Below are 15,224 nucleotides of genomic sequence, written 5' to 3'. Positions count from 1 at the left end.
GTTGCTGACTGCATAACTCCTAGTACCTATTTATCAATTGTCATGTTCATATATTTAATCATCACATTATATTTCACAACTTTAACTTTTATGTTCGAACATTTCTAACACCAATATATGGATATTTGATGTTTTATTTTTAACATTAACATGAACTTTAAATTCATTGGTTGAAGTAACAAAATAGTTCATAACGTCGCATTGACAATCTGTCACTGGTATACTTCTAAAGTTCTTTCACCTTTCAGTTCAGTTGACACTCAATTTTCAATATGTGAGGTGCATTCCTGGCATATCACATCCACGTGGGTTAGAGTCATGTGTTGCCCTGGGTTATATCCAGGAGTATTTGCAACAGCCATCTTTATTAATAATAATATGTAGTATCATTTAAGAAATTGAAACTTTTAAAGGGTTTTCACCCATAACTTTTTGGTGGCTCACGCATGCATGCTATTCTAAGTATGGCCTCTCAATTCTTAACCTTAGTCAACTTTTATAACATTGTCTATTATTAATTAGGTTATACTTACTATTTTAGGGCTTAACACTGATGATGGATTACCTATTAATCCGAAAACGTTTTGTTTCGTGATGTAACCCTTATTGGGGTCTTTTAAATATACATTTTACAAAGGATCTTGTATTTTTTGTGATATATGGTATACAGCCAGCTACAGGAATTTTATTTTCCTCCTGGATTTTTATTCTGAAGCCGTTTTTTATATTGTATTATTTTTATTGCTGATAATTACTCAGTATTTAAGGGTGTATAAGGAGCAAACTACTGTCAATCTGAATAATGGTAAAGTGGACAGTGAAAAGAAGTGGAAACCTTTTACACTGTGAGACTTGAAGATATCAGTCAGAACGGAGGAGAAAAAAAAGCTACGATGTTGTACTAATTCATATATTGTTGGATACTTTCGTTTTTTGTTCAAAAAACATCATCAGTCCATTTATCTGCAAGAATAGCTGCCAGTGGCGGCTGGTCTGTAAATGAAGAGGGAGGCATATCCGGTGGTTCAAGATTTTTTTTGGAAAAACAAGACCTACAAATCCCATTTTAAATAATTTCTTATTCCATCATCTGTATTGGTTTCTTATAACTTATTTTGCAATATGTTGTTTAAATTTAAGCGGATCTTTATTTGACAAGTAAATATGAAATAAGTAAAAGGAACAAGTCTTCATTACTAATTGTCAAATAAATCAGATAAATAGTATGATATAATATGTAATTATAACAGCCAGAATATCAACAAACTACTTAAACTCAAAACCTAAAATAAATAAATACTTACATTTTTATGCGGATTTAAAAAGTAAATCGATTCTTTTGGTTTTAGATTTTGCGAAATGATCGATGACTGGCTCGTTGAAATTTGTGATCGTTCGAATTAAAGATTTCTCCATAGTTAACATAGCTAAAGCACACAACCTGTCCTCTCCCATAGTATTTCTTAAAAACGTCTTGATGCGTTTTAACGTAGAAAAGCAACGTTCACTTTACACTGTAGTCATCGGCAAAGTACATAAAACGTTCAATAATTTTACACATTCAGAAAAGGTATCACATAAATTGTTATTTATGAATAACTGTAGAATTGAAATTGTCCCGCTGTTTTTATCAAAATCTTCACGATCATACATCACTTCAAGTTCGGTTTTCAGTTTGAAATAGTTTATAAGTGGATAGTTGACTTTGACTAACTTTAGTGTATTTTCTTGAAATTTTTTCCTGTAGTCTATAAACCTTTCAGCATAAAAAAGTTGAGCAATCACAAGATGTTCACTAAAACTGAATCGATCTTGAATTTCTGATAAAACGATATCACACACTTCCAGTGAAGTTTGACGTTTTGAGTCCTCATGTCTTGGCCGTTTATTAGAAACTGTCGTGCATAACGATGAGGGCTGTGAAGAATTGCTTAATACTTTGGCTCTGATTTTTTCAATGCACTCTTTAAACTTGGCAATATAGTTTTTAATATTTAAAACATCGATATTACGTTTCTGAAGTTGATTAAACAATATGTCACAATGCGGCATAATCATATGGAAAAAATCTAACCAATATAAGAAATCAGTATCTTTTAAGTAATTTTTCAATCCAATGGCTTGACTTAAAGTATTATTATCGTCTTCATTTTCTATAATTTTCTCCAAGCAAGCTAGAATATCTTTTTGATATAAAAATACAGTTTCTACGCATCGTGCATTAAAGTACCATCTGTTTGGCGCTGATTTAGGTAGTCTTACCTTCACAACTTCGTCCAAAACCGCTGTCCTCTTAGGAGATTTTCCAAAAATGACGAAAAGCTGTGTAAACTGGCAAAGAATACCTTTACACTCTTGTTCTGTCCAACCGCTTTTTGTAAAATTAAGTTTAACTGGTGGGCATAGCAGTGTATGAAAGTAGCTGAGTGATATTTTTGTCTTACTTTGTTTTGAACACCACCAAATTTTCCACTCATAACGGAAGCTCCATCGAAACTTTGAGCGACTAGTTTTTCTGGAGTTTTATTTATTTCTAAACTGTCCAATTCATCCATAATAACGTTGGCCAGATTTTCTGCTTTAGTTCCTATCGGATTAATAAATTTCCAGAACCTTTCGTGCACATTACCATTTAATACGTAGCGAAAAATAATGACCATCTGTGTTTTATTTGAACTATCTGTAGGCTCATCTGCTTGAACGGCAAGAAAATCGGATTGTTGAATTTCAGATTTTATTTTATGATGTACGACAGCCAACATTGACTCTAGTAAATCATTTTGTATTGACTTCGATATACCTTTAAAAACTGAACTTTTGTCTAGATGTTCTTTAAAAATCGAATCCAGTTCTGATACGAAATTTACTAAACCGCGAAATACACCGGGATTTTCAGATAATTCCGTTTCATCATGGCCTCTTAACGCGAGTTCAAACGCTCCGCAGAACTTTAGACAGTCAATAATTTTATTTAAAATGTATCGGTTTTTTGTTACATTGTCATTAAAAATTTTAATTGATTGTCTATACGCACTATCTAATTGCATTCGGATGTCGGCACGGCCCAGAGTTGCAAAAGACATGGCACTTTTCATGTGATTACCAGACAAAGAATGTTTTTTTATTTTATCTTTCAAGTGTTTTAAATCAGTAACCCCCGTTTTGCACCACACTGGATCGTTAGAAAATAGTAAACACGGAAAACAATAAAATGCATTCGATACCTGACATCCACAAAGCCAGTCTGACAATTCATACATATTTTGGCGAAAATACCGATGAACAGGTTTATTTTTGTCCATTGTAGTCTGTTTGATTTCAAGACACGGTTTTGGAATTCCGCAATCTTTAAACTTCAAACGTTCATTAAAATTAATTTCATTTGGCGTTGGAGTTCATTTATACTAACCACTACCGACATTTTATAAAAATCTATAATAAAATAATATTAATCTCACGAACGCACTAAATTCCGAACTAATCTTACCCCTGCGTTGATAGTCACGTCTCAACCGTAGATAAGATAGAAACTGAGAGATTTTAGTCTCAACAACGAAAACGATACCTACGGTCTACGGTCAATGACCACGATTTAGTATTACAACTTGCATAAGTCCGTATTTTCGTGAACGTTCGGAATCCCAGGCTGTATTCTCACAGTGAGGTCAAATAAATTTCTTGACCATCGTGAATGTTCATTTTTAGCTGTTTAAGAGTAGTATTGCGGTAAATAAATTTGGCTTTTCGGTAACTTTGAACGATACTATTTTATACCGAACACAGAATGACAGTATTTTTAATGCAGAAAATTTTCTTTTTTTAAGGAAATAATTACGTTATAATCGTTTGATTGTACAATTATTACAGGGAGGTCATTGACCAATTGACCTAAAGGGATAACCGCCACTGATAGCTGCCTTTAGAAAGGAATAAAACTAGTAATGGATTGCTTACAGCAAGTCAGCAATTCATATAAAATTGAAAGATGGTAAAATCAAAAGAGAGAAAAATGTTTAAGAACACTTACATGTGAAGTAATAATATTAGATGGTAAAGGCAACAGTTCTGAGTAAGTGGTCCTCCAATTTGCAAACAATCACATTAATGAGAAGGTGGTGATTTACAAGAAGCACGAAAAATATCTTCTAACTTAAAGTGAGACATGCTAATTAATAGGAAAAGTATAACTAGGCCTCCAAGTGTGTGTAAGAAATTACACTTGGGCTATGTAACATTGAAATTCAGATATTGTAGGCAACAATGGCATATTATTAAAGCTAAATTTGAAAAAACAATAAAAGTTTGCTTGTCTTTTTTTTTAAATCCTCCCGAGAAAAAACGTCACATCACAGTATAGTCTATTGCACTAGGTGTGAACACCTAGTGTAAAGTGTTTACATGCGAGTTACCTATTTTACTATAAGTCAATAAAATTAGATTTCTTGTCTGTTGTACTATTAGTTATCTAACGACCTGAAAATAAAGGGTTATACTGTTGTTCTGAAGCTATTTTCTTGTGGCATTTTTACAATTTTAACTATTTATAATGGGAAATAAGCCACAATATTATTAAAAAATGATTTTTATTTGTTATATATATACACAATATTATTAAAAAATAAAAATCATTTTTTAATAATATTGTGGCTTATTTCCCATTATAAATAGTTAAAACGTTGAACTTCCTACATGATATACGAAAATTTCCTGCTTTTAATAGTTTGTATTAATTTCTGTATTTACATAACATTTTAGACCAGAAAACGTACACCGCTTGTATGATTTGATCAAAGTACCAGACGAAGATGTTAGAACTGCATTTTACTATGCTTTGAGAGATACATTGGTAGCAGGCGACTTAGAACAGGCTACAAGGATTGCCTATGGTGCACAGAGATTTAGGGTGGTGACACTTAATGGAGAATTAATCGAAACAACAGGTTAAGTTAATAAGTATATATTATATTTAAGTTTTCCGGTCTGCTATATTTGTGCGTATCCAATTACAATATGACAGCTTGAGCAATTTTAATATCAGATTCATTATCTACGTAAAAAACGCATTTAGGTGATATGCATATTTTACGTTTGGTAGGTCTATATAGGATGAGCTACACTTGTGAGCAAAAAAATCGACTCACTCGATGAATTGTAGTTTATGCTTAGTAATTTCATGTTATCTTTGAATTAAAACAATTAATGGAAAAAAATATTATCTATTATAGAGTTTCCAATAAAATAATTGTTTTATGCAAATTGAGAACGTGTTGTAAACATTGTAACGGTCATATTCTATTTCACGCTGCACAGATAACATTATTCTGGTGCATAACTTTAATTATGAACATAGGGATTAAAAAAACTATTTTCTATTTGTATTTCTTACAACTTGTTTCCTTTTGTAAATGAATAAATAGGTATACATGCATTAGGTATTAGAATTAATTTTGTTATAATAGGTACATATTATTATAATTTTCTCAAATTATAATCTAACATTTTTAATCTTATTATCTGATAACTCCACTCAAAAAATTACGTTTAATTTATAAAAGCAACGTAACCTAAAATTTGCTATTTTGTCAAAGTTTCTGTCTATTTCATGTCAGTTTATGCAATTGCTTGCACCGTGTAATCACTTTATTGCAGAAAGTTAGTTGCAGCTTATTGCACAAGTTCTTGCGCAAGAAATTGTGCAACTACTTGCATCGTGTAAAGTGGCTATAAGCTATTTTTTTCTAGGCCTGATAAGAATAGTGTGTATTTATAATTAAAATATAATGTGTTGCATTTTTATTTTCAAAGGAACGAACATTTGTGAAATTCTGTGAATTATCTACCTCGACAAATCGTATAGACATCTGTTTCTGGATGCATGCTTTGTTAAATGATATACCTCCCTCTGTTTCAGCTACTTCTCAGCGTCCTGTAATCCTATAAAACTCTTCATAGTATCCATAGCCTTCGCCCTTCATAGATAAAATTTTAGTTAACTGTACTGATACCTAAAACTCGTGGAATACCGGTCCGATTCCGATATCAACCGATTGTATATACAATAGGTACTCAAATAGGTACTCGCTCTGATACGATTGGTACGAAGTAATCAGAGTAATCAAAGTAACGATTTGCCTCTTGGTATTCGCGGTGTGCAAGTACTTGGAAAGGGAAACGAGAAACGACCCTGCGCGAGTCGCGGAGAAATATTGCAACTATCTTAAATAATTCATATTGTCAATTGAAATTGTCAAATTGACGTATATTTCATACCTTCTGTCAATGAAGCAGAAAAATTATATATTGCTCCACAATATTGATATGATATGCAATTATTATATAAAGGTAAATTTAATTAATTGTATTTTGCTTGCAGTACTGCATTTTAATAACTAATTTTATTTACTACATACAATTGTTGATGTTTTCATAACATAACCTGAATCTTATTTTTTCTTCTTACTACTTTTTTTGGACTATGGCCTTGACAATTATCCAGTAACCAGGACTAATATAATTGGCCAATATAATTAAAAGTGCGAATAATAGTACAGAGCGTAGAAATAGGGGTCGCTTTGCCGAACTTGCACGGTCCCAATAGTAATCGGTACTTTCGGTATTCTTAAGTAACGAGTGCTTTGTAACGAATAGATACTTTTTCAACATCACTAGTAGTGATGTTGATTATAGTTACTTTCGAGTATTCGTTACAAATCGTTACTTTTGTATAAAGTAATCATTTACAGTATTCGTTACTTTGATTACTATGATTACTTTTGTATTTGAGTACCGGTAATCATATCGAGAATCGTATTTCTCAGTAGGTAGGTATTTTGTATAGGTATAGTTACAGATCTAGATAAAAATATAGGGTTCTCGCATTCGATCTTTGTTAATGACATACATTACATATTTTACCTCCATTATACCTCCCACTGTTTCATCTTCTATCTTCTCCTCACCCTCACAGTGTGAGGGTCTGAGGCTCACACTCTTAAAACGCTTCATACCGATAACGATATTCGATAACACTCGTAAAATACCGGTCCCGTCCGTTACTCGATGGGATACGATTCGTAGAAAGTAATCAAGTGTACTGGTTGTAGATCCAATAGTCGTTACTCGCTCTGATACGATTGGTACGAAGTAATCAAAGTAGATATAATAGTCGTTACTCGCTCTGATACGATTGGTACGAAGTAATCAAAGTAGATACAATACTCGTTACTCGCTCTGGTACGATTGGTACGAAGTAATCAGAGTAATCAAATTAACGATTTGCCTCTCTTTATAGTAATCGTTACTTTCGGTATTCGTAAGTAACGAGTACTTTGTACTATCTCTAGTGTAGACGAATATCGAAACGCTTTAGATTGTCTTAATTTATTTTTTGTATATGGAAAGCTAGTTTAAAGTAAAATCCATACGCTTTATGCTCATCGGAAGAGTCAATTCAGTAGTTTTAAATAATTGTTAGTTTTGCTAATCTTCGTTTATGTTTTAGGTACCATGAGTGGTGGTGGAACTAGAGTAAGTAAAGGCAGGATGGGTCACTCTGTTCGTGTATCGAACGTAGATCCCAAAGAATTGCAGCATTTGGAAGAAGATATTCAACAGATGGAGCAGCAGGTCCGAGATCTGAGACAAAAGCAGGCTTCATTGGAAAGCCAAATTAATACATTGCAACCCGAATTGAGGCAGATGAAAATAGACTATGAGAAGTTCTCAATGGAATTAAAGGTATTATAACAAAATGAATCGTTTGTTTAACTGCTTAACGTTTCTTGTCCTTTTGAAGAGAATACTTCTTATCGCTCGGTATGGAATTTTGACGGGACTTAAATCGTATTTGGGGTCATTCGAAAATCGTATACCGTACGCGGTATACCGTAATAAACATATCTATACACTTTTAAATAAAACTAAATAGAATTAAAAAAACTAAATAAAATGAAATAAAAATTAAAAAATTAAATTAAAGTAAGTAAAATTATCAGAGATCATAATGGAGGAAATCGAACAAGTAATACGAAACGCAAAAACGGAAAACTGTAGGTCCAGACGAAATGCCTGCGGAATTACTGAAATGTCTAGACGATGAAACTCTACCTGTACTACTGGATCTGTTTAATGAAGTATATAAAACCGGAAATATCCCTCAGGAATGGTTGGTGTCCACCTTTGTAACAATACCAAAAACAATATATGCCAAAGATTGTTCAGATTATAGGACAATATCACTAATAAGCCATACCCTCAAAATATTTCTAAATGTAATTCATGGAAGATTATACAGAAAGCTAGAAGATGATATGGATGATACCCAATTTGGGTTCCGCAAAGGACTTGGAACAAGAGAGACATTGTTTGCGTTTAATGTCCTCTCTCAAAGATTTTTAGATATGAACCTGGATATTTATTCCTGTTTCATCGACTTCGAAAAAGTGTTCGACAGTGTCCGACATGAAAAACTAATAGAATTATTGAAAAACAGAGATATAGACAGACGAGACTTACGAATTATCATCAATCTGTATTGGAATCAAAAGGCCAATATAAAGATAGAAGAACAAGAGTCCGAGAATATTGATATAAAGAGAGGAGTAAAACAGGGTTGTATTCTGACGCCGCTACTGTTTAACGTGTACAGTGAAGCCATATTTCAGGAAGCGATAGCGGAACTAAGTGATGGAATTTCTATACACGGAAGAATAGTAAATAACATAAGATTCGCTGATGACACCGTTATAATGGCAGACACCCTTGAATCGATACAAGCATTGTTAAATAGAATTAACGATTATTGCATTCGATATGGACTTAAAATAAACAAGAAAAATACTAAATTTATGATTGTCTAAAAAACACAACATGGAAATGAAAGGTAATGCTAGAGCAAACCCAAATAGAAAAAGTAAAGACTAACAAATATCTGGGAACCTGGGTTGATGACAAAAATGATCAAAGCAAAGAAATTAAAATCCGAATTGAAACTGCAAGGCAAGCATTTATAAAAATGAAGACACTGCTTACAAACAAAGACCTTCAGTTGCCTCTCAGATTGAGGGCTCTAAGATGCTACATATTTTCTATATTACTATACGGAATGGAAGCTTGGACATTGAAGAGACAACACGTAAGAAAAATAGAAGCGTTCGAAATGTGGTGTTACAGAAGAATATTGAAAATTCAGTGGGTTCGAAGGATTACCAATGTTGAAGTGCTACGACGTTTAAATAAGAAGTTAGAAATTATGAACAGTATAAAAACAAGAAAACTGGAATATTTGGGTCACATTACCAGAGGACAAAAATATGAGTTGCTGAGAGTTATTATGCAAGGAAGGATCCAAGGAAGAAGACGCATCTCCTGGCTGAGGAACCTTAGAGAATGGTTTAACTGTAGTTCATTACAACTGTTCAGAGCAGCAGCCAACAAACTGACCATAGCCATTATGATATCCAACCTCCGATAGGAGATGGAACTTTAAGAAGAAGAAGTGAGATTAAATAAAATCCAATAAAATTAGGTAAAATTAAAAAAAAATTAGATGTAATAATTAATTAAAATTATGGAAAATAAAATTAATTAATCAGGTAAAATTAGAAAAAAATCAATAAAATGATATAATCTAAAATAAAATTTAATAAAACTGAATAAAATTATGTAAAAGTAAATAAAATTAGATTAAAGTCAATAAAATTATATAAAATTAAATAAAATTAAGCAAGAATGCAGGGTAGAAGGAGTCGTGGAAGAAGAAGTCGGTATCGAAAGTGCGAATTGCTATGATGGTTGCCAACCTTTTTAGAGGAGATGACACGTGAAAAAGAAGAAATAAACTATTTTCAATGAGAAATAAGCCACAATTTTATCAAAAAAATGATTTTATTATCGTTTCGACGCCAATTGAAAATAGTTGATTATAAAAATGCCACAAGGAAATAGCTTCAGAACAACAAGAAGAAATAAAATTAATTAAATTAAATTAAATAAATCGGATCGAATCGAATTACATGGAATCGAATTTAATCGAATCTATAAGAAGTATTCACTTCTGTCGGCACTCCGCATATGCCGCTCTCTTTTTTACTTTACTTGCGTTTTTTAGGGTTTACAACAACAAAAACCTGTCTTAGAGAAACAACTAAAAGAACAGGAGAAGAAATCCAAAGCTACAACAGCCGATCCTGTCCAAGTGAAAAAATTAACTAAGATAGTGGAACAAAAAAAAGAACTATATGACGAAGCAAGCGAACGAGCTGCAGTTCTCCAAAGCCAAGTCGACCGGCTTACAGCGGAAATAAAAGAAAAAACTTCTGGTAAAATGAAAACCATCGATAAGAATATTAATGAGGCTACAAAGACCGTAGATAAGTGCAAAGCTGAAATAACTAGACTTAAAGTAGCTGTAACTACTGCACAAAGGTATTTATTGAAATGTAACCGTAAATTACGTTTTATAATGGTATATCGATCAGATTAAAAAGACACAATATGTTTAATCGTAGTGTTCGCAGTCATACAAGATATGTTTGACTGTTTCAGATTCTCTCTAACTTCATGAAATCCATTGTATGTAGGTGTTCCTTGAATTGTGCATGTCCAGTAAGGAAACCTGTTATGATTCTGAGCTAATTCCATGTCCGTCCAATATACATTTTGCCATATGCTTGACCTAGTATATTTTCCTATGGTTCATTTTTTAAATAGGAGGAGTAAACTTAAACGACAGATTCACACCCAATAATGTCCTTAAAAAAATAACCAGATTCATCTGCTGGACAGCTGAGTAAGCGATAGCTGTCAGACGACACCGCTGGAAGTCAGCCGCTGAGAGATTTACAACGCTTTCCCTATTAGCGCTGGATACAACCACTAAGCTGCTTTGTCAGCCGCTGTGGTCGTCCGAACGCACCCATTCTCTCGGCTGTCATGACTGCGTCACACCTGATGCGTATGCGCAACGCTATTGAACAGGATAGGACTCGGAACAGAAACTCCCAACATATAGTATTCTACGACTGTATTGCCAGAATTGTGTCTCTTCTTTATTATTATGTCTTTTAAAGGGAATGAAAATGCATAGGATTTATTTATGGTGTACAGTAGGAAAAATGAAAGAATACCCATGAACGAACATATAAAACACGCTGTATTTTTCTGTCACCGTGTCACACAAAAAATTGGCCAGCGCAAGTACATGTAATAATTATTGTTACGTGTACTTGCACTGGACAATTTTCTTTGTGCCACGGTGACAGGAAAATACAGCGTGTTTTATAATATGTTCGTTCATGGGTATTCTTTCATTTTTCCGACTGTATATGTTTTTAATGCCTTATTAATTGTAGAAATACGAAAAAGTCTGAAGAAAAGATTAAAACCATGGAACAAGATATTACGGATTTGGAAAACAGACTGAGACAGATGAAATCTGAACGTACTGAAATAGAAGAAGATGCGAAGAAGCTCTTGGATTACGTTAAGGAAGTTACCGAACAGCTTGCCGCGGAAGAAGAAAAATACGGGGGTAGGTTTATATCTTTTTAGGTCAATATCAAATTTATTTATATGTATTGATTATTTTACAGATGTAAAGAAAGAAGTTGCGGAATTGTCGAGGAAAGAAAATAAGATTAAATCCGATAAAGTTGATGTTGACCAAAAGGTAAAAGAATTTAACAGCAAAGCTTCTGACTATAAGGGAGCTATACACCAATTGGAAAAGAAGGTATGTATGAATAGTTAAGTACATGGTTTTTCTCAAGACTTCAGTGATCGTTTATTGTTAGGGCCTCCATATAGCCCGATCAGGGAACACAAAATTTTACGAAAACCTCCAAACAAATAAAGGAAGAATGAAAATTTGGAAATAGGTAGTTGAAATTGTCTATTATTATATAAGAAAAAGTTTACAATTCTACATCCCCTCCATTTTACAAAAATTGGAAAATACGGGGTGAAAAATATTTTCTCGGGAGTGAAAAAATATACGTTCAAAATAAGTCAGGATTGGATAAAATCGCTAATTTTAAGCAACTTTTGTTCTATAGAGTTTTTTCACTAAGTCAATACTTTTCGAGTTATTTTTGAGTGACTATTCATTTTTAACGAAAAAAAAACACATGTTTCTGGACGGTTTTTCGCAGATAACTCAAACAGTAAGTATTCTAGCGAAAAAAATAGTCTTAGTAAAAATATAGCTTATAAAAAATTTAAAAAAATGGTGTACGATTGAGGTCTGCAGAAGCAGAGTTGTAGCTAATGAAAAGTAGGTTCTTCTTCGCCAAATTCCAAATCGAATATTTCAATGTGAAATAACCAAAAGACAGAGCACTTTTGGGGGAAAATTCATTACAACTTTTTTAAAGTGTTTAAAAAAAGGTTTATTTTTGTTTTTTAAAAAAACTTCCAATATTAAAAATAAGTGAGTTATGCTCAAAATATTGTTGGTCCCTTTTATTTTTTGGTACAAAAATCGCGAAAATCACCCCCTAATTAGCTTCCCAAAATAAAATTAATCATTACCGCTTCACAAGTTACTTTACTTATGTACTTTTTATATTATCTATAAGTTTCATTGGTTCAAAGTGCTCATTTTTGAAAAGAATTGGGTTTAAAATAAAACTTTTTTTTGAAAAAAAAATGGAATTGTTCATCAAATTAACTTAAAAATTATAAGTAATATCAAAAATCTTAAAGAGTAATAAAATGTACGTTTTGCTTTTCTGAATATTTGTGCTTTTTTGTTTTCTTGTTAGACCAAAATTGGTTATGCTAATATATGTTCAAAATTTACCTAAACTCGTGATTAGTTACCCGTTCAAGCAATTTTAACTACAGCTTTTTCAAAAATAAGCACTTTGAACCGATGAAACTTACAGATCATATAAAAAATACATAAGCAAAGTAACTTGTGAAGTGGTAATGATAAAATTTATTTGTGATGCTAATTAGGGGGTGATTTTCGCGATTTTTTTACAAAAAAATAAAAGGGACCAACAATATTTTGAGCGTAACTCGCTTACTTTTAATGTTAAAAGTTTTTTTAAAAAACAAAAATAAACCTTTTTTAAACACTTTAAAAAAGTTGAAATGAATTTTCCCCGAAAAGTGCTCCGTTTTTGGGTTATTTCACATTGAAATATTCGATTTGGAATTTGATGAAGAAGAACCTATTTTTCATTAGCTACAACTCTGCTTCTACTGGGTCTACAGACCTCAAGCATACACCATTTTTTTTCAGTTTTTTATAAGCTTTATTTTTGCTAAGAATATTTTTTTCGCTCAAATACTTACTTTTTGAGTTATTTCTGAAAAACCGTCCAAAATTCTCACAGACAGCAGTTCAAGGAGAATTTTTAACAATTCTATCGCTGTGTGTTTCACATAAATAATTCCATATAGATTCATGTGATTTAATTTCATTTATAAACAAATCATCATCCAAATCAGCTATATTTTGCATTTTTCTTGAAAGCAAGCACAATAACAGTATACTGTATCGTGGTACACTTCGCGTCATATAAAACTGGTACACTTTTTTTCCCCAATGTAAACCTGTGTTCAGACTGACAATTATCGTTCGTGAATCACTTCGTTGTTGCCATCACAGACAACGGAATTGCACTAAATCTAAATACAAAAAAATAACATAATATATTTAAATTCCACACTTGTTCACTGTAAAAGTTATTCATTTTGTATTAATTTAAAATTAAATTTTTAATTTTTCCAGTGTGTTTTATTTATTCTACACAACTTAATGCAGTTTTGTCCTACAATTTACGAGAAACAAATCACACCTCTCGATGTGACATTACACATAATAATTTAAAGTCATGTCAAGATTTATTATCTATCATTATTTTTGAATTGAAATATTTTCATAAATTATAATAAAACACGAATCAATGTATGAATACTTAATTGAGATGATGAGTATATTAAAAAATGCGGTTTGTCGCACAGCCCCGTTTTTACCTAGTTTGATATAATATTTTCGTTGAACTGGCAACGTTGCCCTAGAAATTAGAATAACACTTGTGACAAGATCAACTTACACAACTTGAAAAACACGATTTTCGGTTATAAGAGTTGTACCAGTTTTTTTTGACGCGAAGTGTACCACGATGAATGACTTAATTGGAATGCTCGAGAGAAAAGACGCGGTTTGCAGTCTGACGGCAGACTGCTTCATGCTGTTCGTGAGGGACGGTTCCAACCGCTTTTTACTGCCGGCAGCATGGCGAAACTCGACCGCAAGCCAACTGCATTTTTGCAGTTGGACCGCACGAGCGGTGAGTGTATTGCGAAATGATAATTTTGTATTGAAACTGCAGATCGCTCAACGGCGACCGCTTGATGCTGCTTGCAGTGACTGCAAAATGAAGTATATGGAGGCCCGTAATGACATACAGGACGACCGAAGTATTTGAAACCGCCGAAATCAAGAACTGTTACGATTTCTCTGTCTTCTGGAAAACCAACTGAGTTGGCTTTGACATTTCTCTTTGTGAAGACAGAGAAATCGACCCACATGCTTCGCGGAATAGTCATATAATGCTTTGAGGTATCTCTCTAAATTTCATCCATCGCCAGGATTTAGTATACAACATGTCAATGTAAGACTTTTAGTCGACATTTTAAGGGTTTTAACCCATGTATTTTTGGTGGCTTAGCAAGTGGAGCTTGCAAAGAACACTGATGATGCTCTCTTTAGAGCGAAAACGTTCTGTTTTTTAATGTAGCCCTTTATTGGGGTTTTCAAATAAATATACTTTTTACACAGAAGATTTTTTTCTTCAATTTTTCCTTTGGCAAGAGTGCGTCACCAGTACCTGACACTAGCAGAGCCGAAGTACAATATTAAATATTGTGATAATAATATACTCAATAGTCGCGCTAAATTTACCAAATCAGTCAATGAAGTTCGATTTCTTGTTATAGATCATTGATTTTAGTATTTTCAATGTGACACAAAATCTAGGCATGGGATAAAAAAAGTTTATTTGAAGAAATTGTATTTTTTGTTCTTATTAATGGCGGTACAGACTGGTTTTTGTTATATTTTATTTAATTATAGAGTAATTTCCACACACTAACATATTTCTCAAACTGGGCTCTGTACCGCCTTTCTTTACTATATTACTTATATGTATGCCAAATTGCTCAACAAAATATTCAAAATTAAAGTTGCAATCTTGGAACGCGTTTTCCGTCTT

At 32.7% G+C, this 15,224-nt stretch overlaps 1 protein-coding gene across 1 annotated transcript in view; it reads left to right on the top strand.

The window, feature by feature from the left end:
• LOC114333044 (structural maintenance of chromosomes protein 4) overlaps positions 1-15,224 on the top strand; it is a 119,762-nt gene that overhangs the window by 45,370 nt on the left and 59,168 nt on the right. The window contains exons 11-15 of the mRNA XM_050655342.1: positions 4,756-4,940; positions 7,502-7,737; positions 10,109-10,425; positions 11,352-11,530; positions 11,592-11,731. Coding sequence (XP_050511299.1) covers positions 4,756-4,940; positions 7,502-7,737; positions 10,109-10,425; positions 11,352-11,530; positions 11,592-11,731 — 1,057 coding nt within the window. The remainder of the gene's footprint in view (positions 1-4,755; positions 4,941-7,501; positions 7,738-10,108; positions 10,426-11,351; positions 11,531-11,591; positions 11,732-15,224) is intronic.

Source organism: Diabrotica virgifera, chromosome 7 (assembly GCF_917563875.1).
Source record: "Diabrotica virgifera virgifera chromosome 7, PGI_DIABVI_V3a".
Classification (NCBI taxonomy): Eukaryota; Metazoa; Arthropoda; class Insecta; order Coleoptera; family Chrysomelidae; genus Diabrotica; species Diabrotica virgifera.
This window is presented reverse-complemented; position numbering and strand designations above follow the sequence as displayed.